General features: G+C 39.8%; 1 protein-coding gene across 2 annotated transcripts in view; it reads left to right on the plus strand.

Annotated features, from left to right (window-relative positions):
* Positions 1-13,394, plus strand: part of CYTH4 (cytohesin 4) — a 196,435-nt gene that overhangs the window by 152,025 nt on the left and 31,016 nt on the right. For both annotated transcript variants that reach the window (XM_030210260.1, XM_030210268.1), the window contains 3 exons: positions 4,839-4,919; positions 12,288-12,400; positions 12,804-12,952. In XM_030210260.1, coding sequence (XP_030066120.1) covers positions 4,839-4,919; positions 12,288-12,400; positions 12,804-12,952 — 343 coding nt within the window. The remainder of the gene's footprint in view (positions 1-4,838; positions 4,920-12,287; positions 12,401-12,803; positions 12,953-13,394) is intronic.

The following is a 13,394-nucleotide window of genomic DNA, read 5'->3' on the forward strand; positions in this document are numbered from 1 at the left end:
CCTGGGCGAACTCCTTTAAACTAAAGCTCAACACAGAGAAAACTCATTGCCTTCTACTCACATCACCTTACACCAAGTACAATCCTACCACCTTAACTGCACCTGGGCATGACCTACCAATCTGAAAATTCTAGGAGTCATACTTGATAGAAATCTAACTCTGGTAGGGCACACTAATACAACCGTCAAAAAGGTATTCTTCTCTCTTTGGAAGTTGAAGCGCATAAAACCTTTTTTCCCTAGAGAAATATTCTGCAATTTAGTGTGGTCTCTTGTTTTGAGTCATCTTGATTACTGCAATGGTATCTATGCAGGGTGCATGGAACTGCTTCTTAAAAAATTACAAACTGCCCAAAACACCGCTGCAAGATTGATTTATGGTAAATCGAAGTTCGTCAGCTCCAGACCATTATAAGAAAAACTGCATTGACTACCTGTCAAGGATCGTATAACATTTAAAATTTGTGCCCTGGTGCATAAAATCCTCAACGGCGAAGCTCCAGCTTATATGGACAATCTCATCATCTTACCACCCAGGAATTCGAGCAAATCTTCTCGATCTTACTTACATCTCCACTACCCCTCGTGTAGTGGCCTCAAGTATAAAACCAGCCACGCATCTACCTTTCCCTATATCAGCGCATGTTTGTGGAATGGTTTACCCAACTCAGTTAAAGCTAGCTCCGAACAACAGGCCTTCAGAATATCACTGAAGACCGCTTTATTCAGGAAAGCTTACGCTACAGCCCCGCACTGCCTTAGTGCTTCCTGACCTGTTACTGTTATGTGGCCGTATTGCATTCTTTATCACCTTTCTCTCTTCTTTCCCTCTGTCTTTCCTCACTGACTGCCTCGCCCTTAATGTATCTGTTTGTTTATTACTAGACTGATGTGTCTTTCTATACTGATGTTAGCCTTTTTGAACTAATGTAAGCCACATTGAGCCTGCCCATGGGCGGGAAAGTGTGGGATATAAATGCCATAAATAAATAATAGAAAAGTCAGATAATATAGAGAGAGTGGATGAGGGATAAAATAGAAGTATATTGAATGCATGTTTCAAAAGCGATCTAAGTGGGCAGGAGTCTCTCCTGCATGCTTAGATTGCTTCCCACCTCCTAAGTGGTGGTGGAGATGAAAACGGTAATGGAATTCAAACAAATGCGTGGGATAAATACAAAAGAATCCTGTTTAGAAGGAATGGATCCACGGAATCTTACATGAGATTGGGTGGCAACGCCGGTAATTGGGAAGCAAAACCAATGCTGGGCACACTTCTACGGTCTACACCCTGATCGTAACTGAATAGATATGGATAGGCTGGGGTGTAAATTTTAAGAGGCTTCGATGTTAGCTTCAGAACTTTTAGTACAAGAACAGTGCTGGGCAAACTTTTACGGTCTGTGCCCTGAGAAAGGCATGGACAAATCAAACTCGGGTATAGATATAAAGTATCAAATACCATGTAAAATGAGTTTATCTTCTTGGGCATACTGGATGGACCATTCAGGTCTTTATCTGCCGTCATTTACTATGTTACTATCATGTATGTTACTTAACTAGAGAGAGCTGCTGAATATCCTCACAGACCGCCCAACTAAAAGTGGGCAGGACAGGAGCATTGCTGGGGTTGGCACTGAGGAGGAGCCCAGGATTATGTGGGTGCCGGCATTATTCAGTGCCAGCACCCACAGAGCTAATTGGCCTAATTTAGGACAGCTCAATAGCTACCCTCCCCCCCACCTGTCTATCTTTGCCCCTCTGAGGGATAGGGACAAATTCTTTGAACTGGAAGGGGTATATCTGGAAGGGGTAAATAAGTATATACATATATAGGTACATATAAATTGTTTAGTTTAATACTATTTAATATACTTATGGAAGTATAACAAAGCAGTTTATAGGGATGGACATTTGCAACGCTATGAGAAGTGCAATAACAATGAGAAAACCCATGAGAATTCATGTTTTATCATATGCTGATTATAGTGCTGTGCTCTTTCAAGAAAGTGCATGCTATTTGCAAACAGGATGTCCATTGTGCATGCATGAACTATTATGTACACACAAACCACTGCACAAGCTCGCTGGTTTGACTTTGATCCCGTGGAGAAAAAATGTCCAAACAAAAATGGTCCTAGAAATGACATTTAATCTTTGGGCTATCTAAATATGACAGCATTCTTCCTTTTATTATAAGCTGTACTGGCTACCCTTCTTCTGTCTTCTTTTAAAAATTTTACATGGTCTTGCACCAAAATTTGCACCATGAGATATCTGTATCTCATTCTTGTTATGCAATTTCTTCAAGAGCTAGAAGAACAAACAATGCTAATTTCTCCCCCCCCCCCCCCCCTTTTGTTAAAGGGTAAAAAGAGGTTACAGGTATTTGAAAAGTCTTTAGCCTTCCAAGCTGCTAATTATTGGAAGGATCTTAAGGGAATCTTTTTACCTTCTCAGTCTTATTTATCTTTTAGAAGAAAGGTTAAGACTTTATTCAGAGATTTGTTTTACAGAATAAATTGTAACTTTTTGTTTAGCTTTGTTTTCTTCCCAGATGACTGCTCTGGCTCTTGATAGATTGTGACCCACTTAGAACTGTGAGGTATGAGCGGGACATAAGAAACAACATAATGTAACATGAGAAACCACCCAAAACTAAGGGGTCCTTTTACTAAGCCGTGTAAGTGCCTATGCGCACCCAATGCGCGCCAAAAAGGAGTTACCGCCTGGCTGCCATGTGGCTCTTGTGGTAATTTCATTTTTGGCATGCATCCGATACGCGCGTCTGGAAAATCGTTTTTACTTTCAGCCGTGCGTAGTGGCATTTGACGCATGTAGGTCATTACCGCCCGGTTACCATGTGAGTCTTTAATGCTAGGCCAATGGCTGGCAGTAAGGCCATCTTCAGCAAAAGTTTAAAAAGGCCTTTTTTACAGGTGCACTGAAAAGTGGATCGGTGTGTGCCCAAAACCCACGCCTACACTACCGCAAGCCATTTTTCAGCACGCCTTTGTAAAAGGACCCCTACATTTTTTGGCTGCCCATCCCTAGTGGTTTACAAACAAATATTCTAAAGGAGGAAAAACTCATCTGAAGAGAAGGGAAAGAACTACATGGTATAAATTGGGCATCTGAAGAGGAGGAGGAGGATAAGAACAGGCAGACAAACCGAGCCTGGAGCAGCACCTTGTCTAAGAGGCACCAAAAGCCTGTGTAAAAAACATGAGTCTTCAAGTCAAACCTAAATCTGACATAGGATGATTCAACTTGGAGGACTAAGGGAAGTTGGTTCCACAGAGATGGGGAGAGGAAAAATAAGGCAAAGTGTCTAGTGCAGGGATTTCCAAATTGTGAGTCACGACCCAAAATGGAACACCTCAGTGAGGATATGGATTTTTTATTTTTGTTACATTTGTACCCCACGCATGGCAGGCTCAATGTGGCAGGTAATGGAGGGTTAAGTGACTTGCCCAGAGTCACAAGAAGCTGTCTGTGCTGGGAATCAAACTCAGTTCCCCAGGACCAAAGTCCACCACCGTAACCACTAGGCCACTCCTCCATTCTGTTGCTTGCCCAGAGTCACAAGAAGCTGTCTGTGCTGGGAATCAAACTCAGTTCCCCAGGACCAAAGTCCACCACCCTAACCACTAGGCCACTCCTCCATTCTGTTGCTGCTGTCATGACCATGGGTTTGAAGCTCAAAAAAAATTGATAAGCACTGGTCTAGTGGAATGAAGTTTAGAAAGAGCTACAGAAGGAATTACTAGCTGGTGCCCCTGTGACCAACCATAAGAACCCAGAAGACATATAGGTAACAACATGCAAGGCCAGATAGGAAGGGCAACCACATGTCAGAATCTGTACTTTAAACTGTATTTAACAGAATATATGAATATAAATAAGTGATCTGACTTATGTTCACATTTTCCAAATTCTTCATTTTCAAATATTTAGGGAAAGTTATTGATTATCAGTTAACATTTTTGCAGCAAATTTCAAGCATTATTAAAAAACATTTCTTTATCTTGTGTCAGTTGCGCTTTTTAAAGAGTGTGCTTGAAGACAAAGCTACGCACTCCCTGATTTATGCTCTACTTATTTCCAAATTGGATTATGGTAATGTTTATGCTGGCCTTTCTAACATTTCCCGAAAAAGACTTCAAACTCACCAAAATTCTGCCATTCGTTTATTGGGAAACGCACGTTAGTGAGATCATGTTACTGCTTTCTTTGTTCATATTCATTGGTTGTTAGTAAAGTTCTGTGTTCTTTTTCAAAATTTATTGCTAGCTCATCGAACCTACTATGATCAGATCCCAAGTTATCTAGCATTATTATCATTGCCTCACGTACCCAATAGGCCTCTCAGGTCACTAGCAGATTTCAGGAAAGCACATTGGGTTGTTACCCAACAATCAGCCCTTTTATTGGCTGGCTTCTTCTCTTTGGAATCAGCTTCCATTAAGTATCCATGCCGAGAGCAGTTTAATGAAGTATATAAGGCGACTAAAGTCTCATTTTTTAAAAATTGCTTTTGACTGTGGTACTCCAGAGTGTTGATGCTCCCCTCTGTGCTTACTATAATATTATAATAGCATATATTTTTATATTTTTTTAAACTATGTTTGTGTGTGGTATGAATGGTTATTCACTTTCCCTGTACATTATTTGAAATTCCTCTCTGTTTTAACTTTATTATTATACACCTCTGTGATCCTAACAGGCTAAGCAGTATATCAGATTTTAATAAACGGAACTAAACTACATAAGGTATACACATATATAGAATGACAAGTTTGTGACCTGACGTATCTTTCATTTATTTCCTATCCTAGGGGTACCAAGAATATTCAGATTCTACAAGCATTTGTGGAGCAACATGAATTCTCAGATCTTAATCTTGTGCAAGCCCTACGGTGAGAGTCATAAGCTGTCCGTATTTTTCAATATTTGCTCTTCTGTTCAATGTTCTGTTTATTTATTTCTTTTAAAAATGTATAACATGCTCCATCTACCATTCTGGGAAGTTTACAAAATAGTATTCAAAATAAAATCAATATAACAACCAAAACAAACATAGCAGTAATGCAATAAAAATAAATTCATTCAAAAAAAAAATTTTAATTAAAAAAAAAAAAAAAAAATATATATATATATATATCATTACAGATCATCCTCAACAACCATTGAAAGCCTGTTGAAAAAAAAGGCCTTAAGCTGTTTCCTAAAAAGGAACATTGACTGAATAACTTACAATTAGTCGGGTGCAGCATTCTGAGCTATCTGCAAAGCTTGAAGAGATTTGCTTGGTAGTCCCATAAATAAAGCATTACAATAATCAAAAAGTGGAAAGACATAAGCTTGAATCATTATACAAAAATTTTCAACATTTGCCAGGGGACGCATATTGTCAACATATATTGAAGGATACCAATCTGTTGTGCAAGAAAAGGAGAAAAGGGAATCTATTTATCAAACAGTGGCATGCATTAATGCATGTTGTTTACCACAGCTCCCATATTTGGCAACTGGACTTGTTTACTAATTATAAGGCCCATTTAGATTGAACATAGAAATCAAAATTGATACATCAAGGTCTGGGTGTATCCAATTCCTGTAGCATTTTGGAAAATGACTTGCTAATGTAGAGTTTTTTTCTAAAATAAATGCAAAAAGAAAAAGAAACATAGATGTGAATATTTAGTAGCATGGTAATATGAGCTGGGTATTTGTATCTGGCTAACTTTATCAGGATATTAGGCAGCACTTATCCAGATAAAAGGATAACTTTAAAGTAGCCCTCAGGTGTGAGCAATATGCTTAAATCAGAGACTCCAAAACCTGGCCCTGGAGGCACCCCGGCCAGATTTTCAGGATATCCATAATGAATATTCATAATACAACACCATGATTAATCAATAATATACTACTTATCTACAAGAAAAATTTGTATTAACATAATATCAAAATTTATTTTAAAAAACTCAGTGCTCCTATAACAAATGGTTAGCGGGCTTATTTTTGAAAGAGAAGGACGCCCATCTTTTGACACAAATCGGAAGATGGACGTCCTCACAGGGTCGTCCAAATTGGTATAATCGAAAGCCGATTTTGGATGTCCCCATCTGCTTTCCGTTGCAGGGATGGCCAAAGTTCAAGAGGGCATATCGGAGGCGTAGCGAAGGCTGGACTTGGGTATGCCTAACACTTGGATGTCCTTGACCCATAATCGAAAGAAACAAGGACGTCCCTGACGAACAAATGGACGACTTTACCTAGTCATGTTTTTCTTACGACCAAGGCACAAAAAGGTGCCCAAAATGACCAGATGACCACCGGAGAGAATCGGGGATGACCTCCCCTTGCTCCCCCAGTGGTCACTAACCCCCTCCCACCCTCAAAAAATATCTTTCAAAATATTGATTGCCAGTCTCTATGCCAACCTCAGATGGCATACTCAAGTCCATGGCAGCAGTATGCAGGTCCCTGGAGCAGTTTTATTGGGTACTGCAGTGCACTTCAGGCAGGTGGACCCAGGCCCATACCCCCCTACCTGTTACGTTTGTGGAGGAAACAGCGAGCCCTCCATAACCCATCACAAACCCACTGTATCCACATCTAGGTGCCCCCCTTCATCCCTAAGGGCTATGATAGCGGTGAACAATTGTGGGTAGTTGGTTTTGGGGGGGCTCAGCACACAAGGTAAGGGAACAATTTATGAAGTTCACTGCAGTGCCCCTAGGGTGCCCGGTTGCTATCCTGGCATGTCAGGGGGACCAGTGCACTACAAATGCAGGATCCTACGATGACCAAATGGCTGGCATTTGGTCATTTTTGAGATGGACGTCCTTGGTTTCCATTATCGCCGAAAATAAAAAACGACCAAGTCTAGGGACGACCAAATCCCCGCTTTTGTACATTGTCCATTGGGTGTTCAGTCACGGATTTTTACCAATGTCCCAGGTACTATTGAAACAGAACAATTAAACTTGAGATGGGAAATGCTCTTTCAAACCAACTTCTTCCAACTGAAGTACACCAAATGTTGCTCTATTAACCTGACATGTAGCCTTCACCACTTTCTCATAGAAACATTTTCCATCCTTGATTCCTTTTTCCATAAAATTACAACCTCCAAGGAGATATAAACTCATTGTATGTCACACCATAGTAGTTCTCCAGGCCTACACTGCATGTAAATCTCTCTCATGAATATTCATTGTGGATATCCTAAAAACCTGACTGGCTAGGGTGCCTCCAGGACCAGGTTTGGGAACCATTGGCTTTAATAATAATAGTAATAAATGTTCAGCTACACTTTAAATATGCCCCCAAAGATACCCCCAGGCACTATTTCTGAAAGTTAAGTAGATGACATAGGGCACTGAAACTAATGGCAAGCAACAGTTGAAGAAGATTGTGGCTTTGAGCAGATGTATAGAAAGGATCAATTCTGTCCTTATTCAGGAGAAGACCATCTGTAATAGGAAGCTTGAGCATTTGGAAAATCATGCAAGATGCCTAAATCTCCTGGGACCAGATTTAGTAAACGGTGTCCAAAGTTTAATGCCAGGAAGAATCTGCACTAAGCACTGTTCTGTAAAGGGCACTCGAGCTCCCTGTATAGAATAATGCTTAGAATGGATTCCCATGCAAACTTGGGGACAAGAACTTACACCTGCTGAAACCTGGTGTAAATGCTGGTGTGCAACCAATAGCATTTGGGTGTGTAAGTGACCATATTCTATAACACTGTGCCTAAATTTTGGGACCGCCCCTGACCCACCCATGTCCCTAACCTGACCATGCCATCTTTTGAGTTGTGCTTGCCCTGGGGATTGGCAGCATGGAATGTTGCTACTAATTGGGTTTCTGCCAGGTACTTGTGACCTGGATTGGCAACTGTTGGAAGCAGAATACTGGGTTAGATGGACCATTGGTCTGACCCAGTATGGCTATTCTTATGTTCTTATGTGCATGAAACAATCTAGGTATGCAGTATTATAGAATAATTCATTGGCAGATGTGTGTGTGGAAATCCAAATTAGTGCCAATTAACATCAATAATTGATTGTTAACGCCTTGTTATCAAATTAATTTGGGTGCCCAACTTTGAGCAACCCATATATAATGTGGGGGCAGCTGATGAACTTTCTGTTTGGGGTATGACTCACCTGAATTTATTTAAGAGATACCTGGTTGAGGTTTTACAAGTTTCAGGTGAGTCTTTACCATCTGCAGTCAAAATGTGTTACTTGCCATCAAGTATAGAGGTGGGATCTCTGCTTCTTCAAGATGCTCTAGTCTCTCCTCTGCTTTCTGTCCATTGCTCATTGCTCTGCTTTCTTCTCCCCCTCCCCTGTTTGTTACCCTCTCCCTTGCCTCTATTCCTAGCCTGCCTCCCCAATTGCTCACTCTCTCCTTTTCCCCTTCATCAGCATTAATTAGAATTTCTTTTTATTTCGTTGTGTAATTCGCTTAGTTGCCTGTTCAAGATCAATTTGCAGTATATCAAGTGTACCAATACAATAAATAAATTAAATTAAAGATTTAGAGTCTTCTGCCTTATGAATGGACCAGATTTGGCAGCTTTTTCAGAATCTTAAGGCGCCCAGGTACCTGGAAAAGCTTTCTATTGATGTCACTGTTTTTTGAGCAAGAGCTGAACATTATAATGTACCTGTAATTTTCATTCTACATTTATGGTACTTAGAATTTGAAATTATTCAGATTTGACTAAGGCAGTGCAAAACCGTCACAAGTTATTTTTAGCTATGCACAAGCTATAAGAACATTGAGGACTTCCTTTTTTTCCCCAAAATATCCCTGCAAATGTTTGATGATGTATTTTGGTGTGAATGTCTATTTTCCTGAACCATTGTGTTTTTTTTTTTTTTTTGTTAAATTGAAGAAATTATTGGGTCCAGCTACCTCCACTTCTACTGTTAACACAAGAATAGTGTTGTAGATAAATTGTCTTGCTTTTCTCATGCCTATTCCTTCTCTTGAAAAAAAAATGTTTCCTTGCATATTCCCTTGATTTTCTTGGGGAAACTTTTACTAAGCTATGTTAGGCTCTAACATGTGCCTAACGCAGCTTAAAAGGGCTTAACTAGGGACACGCTCAGGTGTCCTTTGGTAAGTTTGACATATTTTGCATAAAAATTGCATGCAAAATCATTTTTATTTATACGTGGAAGGGATGTGTTGGGTTGGAGAGTGGCATTGTTGTGTTAATCAGTGAATTTATATTACCACATGCTGATTAGTACAGGATTAATGTGTAAGCCCTTACCGCCTACAAAATGGGTGGTAATAAGTGCTTTCGTGCTAATTTTTGTTAATGATAGTACGTTAATGGCAACATGAGTACATTGAAAATGAGGGAGAGGAACCCTAGTGTAGATCACAATAACCAAATGAAATAGGTCCTCAGATAAGCCACAACTGTAAGCCCACCTTTTTGATGCTGCTTTTAACTCCTAACCCTTATTCATTTGTTCAGAACCCTTATTTTATCATCCTCACTTTAATATTCCCTTATCTCTTGTTTGTCCTGTTTGTCCTAATTAGATTGTAAGCTCTGTCGAGCAGGGACTGTCTGTTCGAGTTCAAGTGTATAGCGCTGCGTATGTCTAGTAGCGCTTTAGAAATGATAAGTAGTAGTAGTACCACCATAAAAGGTATTTATATATATATATGAGATTATTTTAAATAAGGAGGAAAAAGCTCCCAGCAACATGCTGTAAGAGTGGGACTTCCTTATCATTGGCCCAAAAATCCTCCTTAAACATTAAATGGTATTGAGCGACCAGCATTAAACAGTTCAGTTAAAGACAAGAAGTACTTAGCTTCCGGGTCTCTTCTTTCCAGTTTTGACAGAGCCGACCGTGACCAACGATGGCCAACGTTTCGAAAAGGCTGTGTCACGTTCAACTGGTCAAAAAATATATTCTTTTCAAAAGCCGACAGTTGCTCTCAATCTTAGTAGTTTCTACATTTTTTTGTAAAAAATCAATAAATTGTATTTTAAATTAAAGAAAGAAATGTGTAGGGTCACTATACAAAGTACATCCACTAATTTAAGAGAAGGGACAATGCTGTCTTTATCACCATGGTTTGCAAATATTTCATGTGTTTCTAAACTTCCTAGAAGAGTCATTAGTATTTTCTCAGACTCTAAGAGATGTTTAGGCAACTCTTAACAATCACTTGCATAATAATTACTTTCTAAAACAGGGATAAACCAGACTTTATCTATTCATTATACAGAGGTTAGAGGCAGGAGAAGATGAGAGCAAGGATCCTCAAAAGATATACCTGTTCCTAGCAGAAGCATTAGGCATAACTCATCTACATAGAAATAAAGATTTCTCACCCTCTATGTATAGACATGATCTTCTACCAGATTCTGCTGTTGTGGAGACATGACTGAGGTAGGTTTTTAAACAATAAAACCTACAGTTTTGCCAAATATCTTCTTTAAGAAAAGGAAATTGACATGTTTTAAAAGCCTAAACCCTGCACCACTTGCTGGTTAAGCACAGGGGCTCAAAGAGATGTTTAGAGGCCATTATACATTCCATGCTCCTGAAGTCCTTCCGAGCCAGGTATGAAAGAGCCTTTCAAGGTTCTCCGGCCTGTAGGAAATCCTCTTGCTAAGTACAGTCAAACACAACAACACTATACATTAATTGGGGTTGTTCCATGAGAAAAATATTTTACTGGGGTGCTGAATGCAGATGAGTTATTTAGTAACCAGTACCTTCATGTCTGGCACAACCTCTTCAGAAAATAAATAACTTTAGCCTCAGATCCTCTGGCCTTCAATCTTTGTTTTAGGATCTCCCTAAATCTCTCTACCTACTCCTCTCCTGAGCACCATAGTGCTTCTCCCCTGGGTGTCAGCACACTCCTAGGCAGACAGAAAGAGAAGAAAGAACAGGAGTCAAAGTGGACTCATGTATTTTATGGAAACATAATCTTTGTAAAAGACCCTCCACTGAGAGGTGTCCGAGATAGAACATGTTCCTATTTTTTTTTAAGTTCCACTTTTATTGAGTTTTTACATACACAAGAAAGCAAAAAGAAAAGCTCCCTGTAACATGACTGTCATAAGAAGAGTAAAGAATTGGAATGGGCCCATGGATAGTGCCATGACATCATCATTGGTACAACCCTAGTTACCCTCTCATTGGTCCTGGGAGAATCTAGAGATACCATAAGCCCATAAATTCCATTCCTGAATTTGTGAGATGAGCCAATTCCTGGGTCAACTTCCTGGGCCTAGGATTGAAGAGCTGGTGCAGCTCCAGGGATGCCTTTCATCAGGCTGGAAGAAGATAGCAGAAAAATCTTTCCTGCAGCCCATGGGATGTCTTCCATTAGGCCGTGGAGGAAATGGCAGTAGAAATGTTTGCCCAAGTCAAGGAGATCATTTCTGAACCTTGGAGGACAGGGCAAACATTGGTTGAGTCTTGGGATACTCTTGATCAGGCATAGAGAAAATAAGCATTGGGCAAGACCCAGGATTTCCTCCTGTTGTCTCACTCACATACACAAGGATTGACTTGGGCTGCACATACTGCAGCAGGACATGTTTATCCACTCCTACCCTAGCTGAGATAATATTTAATCATCTCTCTGACCTCACGTGCAACTTTCTTCAAATCAATCACCTTACTTTCTAATTCTTCCTATTTTCTTACTCATCTATATGTTACAACTTTGCCTTACCCTTCACTACCAATTATAATGTTCTAGTACATATTAAAATTATGTTGTTATTGCAAGTAGTATACCATGCCATTCTTTGTATTGTTGTTCGAATATGTTTACTGCTCTAATTGCCTATTGCTCATGTTTGATCTATTCTTACTGTACACCGCCTTGAGTGAATTCCTTCAAAAAGGCGGTAAATAAATCCTAATAAATAAATAAATCTGAACTGGGAGGAGTGCAAAAAGTAGGTTCAAGCATGTGGGTCACACTTGAGCCCAGGACAATAAGAGCTAGCATGTATCTTAGGATCCCTTTACAAGGACTCTAAAGCAGAAAGAGAGCATCTGCCTGGGCCTTTATAGACGCCATGATTTTTCACAGTTTGTCACTTTCTAAACAAAATTGAATTTCCCCACTAAAAGAAATAAAATTGCCAAGATAAACTAAACCGCCTAAATGTGGCATGTGTGCACTATGGAATCAGTTAGCATTTGTTATTATGTTTACCATCCTACACACTCTCCTGCTGCCTTGATCACTCTGTCCTTTAATTTGTATTTCAGGCAGTTTCTGTGGAGCTTCAGGCTGCCAGGAGAGGCTCAGAAAATCGATCGAATGATGGAAGCCTTTGCTACACGGTACTGTCAGTGCAACCCCGGAGTTTTCCAGTCAACAGGCAAGCAAATAGTTTCTACTTTTATAAATCAGTCACCACCTTTTCAATCAGAAAGTTGTCTCCTAATCTTCTTACTGTGTCTATTTGCTGCTTTTAAAAGTAACAGAAATATTTCTACTACCCCTCTCATGCATTTCAGTTTAACAAATCTTAGCCTATCTGCTTCATCCTTAACACAAACTCAGCTATTAATCTTTTGTTTTTATAATTCCTCGTGTCTGCAGCATGATTTTATCTGCATTTCTACAGATTTGATTCAAATTTATGATGAACTGCCTCAGGCATTGATAACTTTACCAAGCAGCTTCCTAGAATTTAACTCTCTACAGGAGATAGATATTACAACTCTTTCTTATATATATCTTTATCAATATTTATACATACCTATTTCATCATTACACAGATACCTGCTATGTCCTCTCATTCTCTGTTATTATGCTGAACACCAGCCTGCATAACCCAAATGTGAAGGATAAACCCCCTCTTCAAAGGTTTATATCCATGAATCGAGGAATCAATGATGGAGGAGACCTGCCAGAGGAATTGCTGATGGTAAGAATTGCTGGTCTGCAAATGACCTCCTCTGCAACTTCTCTTGAATGTTTTGGGCCTGTATATATGTTTTATAAAGATGTACTCCTAAATTTGGTTTCTAAATTTGTGCCCTATTTCAGCCAAACCTAGGATGCTCTGAGGGGCATAATCGAACGAAAACGTCTATCTCCATGGGCGTTTATCTCCGAGAACGGGTCCGTGAAGGGGCGGACCGAACCGTATTTTGGGAAAAAATAGACGTCCATGTTTTATTCGACAATTTGTGAGCTGGGCGTTTTTGTTTTTCAGCGATAATGGAAAATGAAAGCGCCCAGCTCAAAAACGAATAAATCCAAGGCATTCATTCGTGGGAGGGGCCAGGAGTCGTAGTGCACTGGTCCCCCTCACATGCCAGGACACCAACCGGGCACCCTAGGGGGCACTTTTACAAAAAAAACCA

Source organism: Microcaecilia unicolor, chromosome 1 (assembly GCF_901765095.1).
Source record: "Microcaecilia unicolor chromosome 1, aMicUni1.1, whole genome shotgun sequence".
Classification (NCBI taxonomy): domain Eukaryota; kingdom Metazoa; phylum Chordata; class Amphibia; order Gymnophiona; family Siphonopidae; genus Microcaecilia; species Microcaecilia unicolor.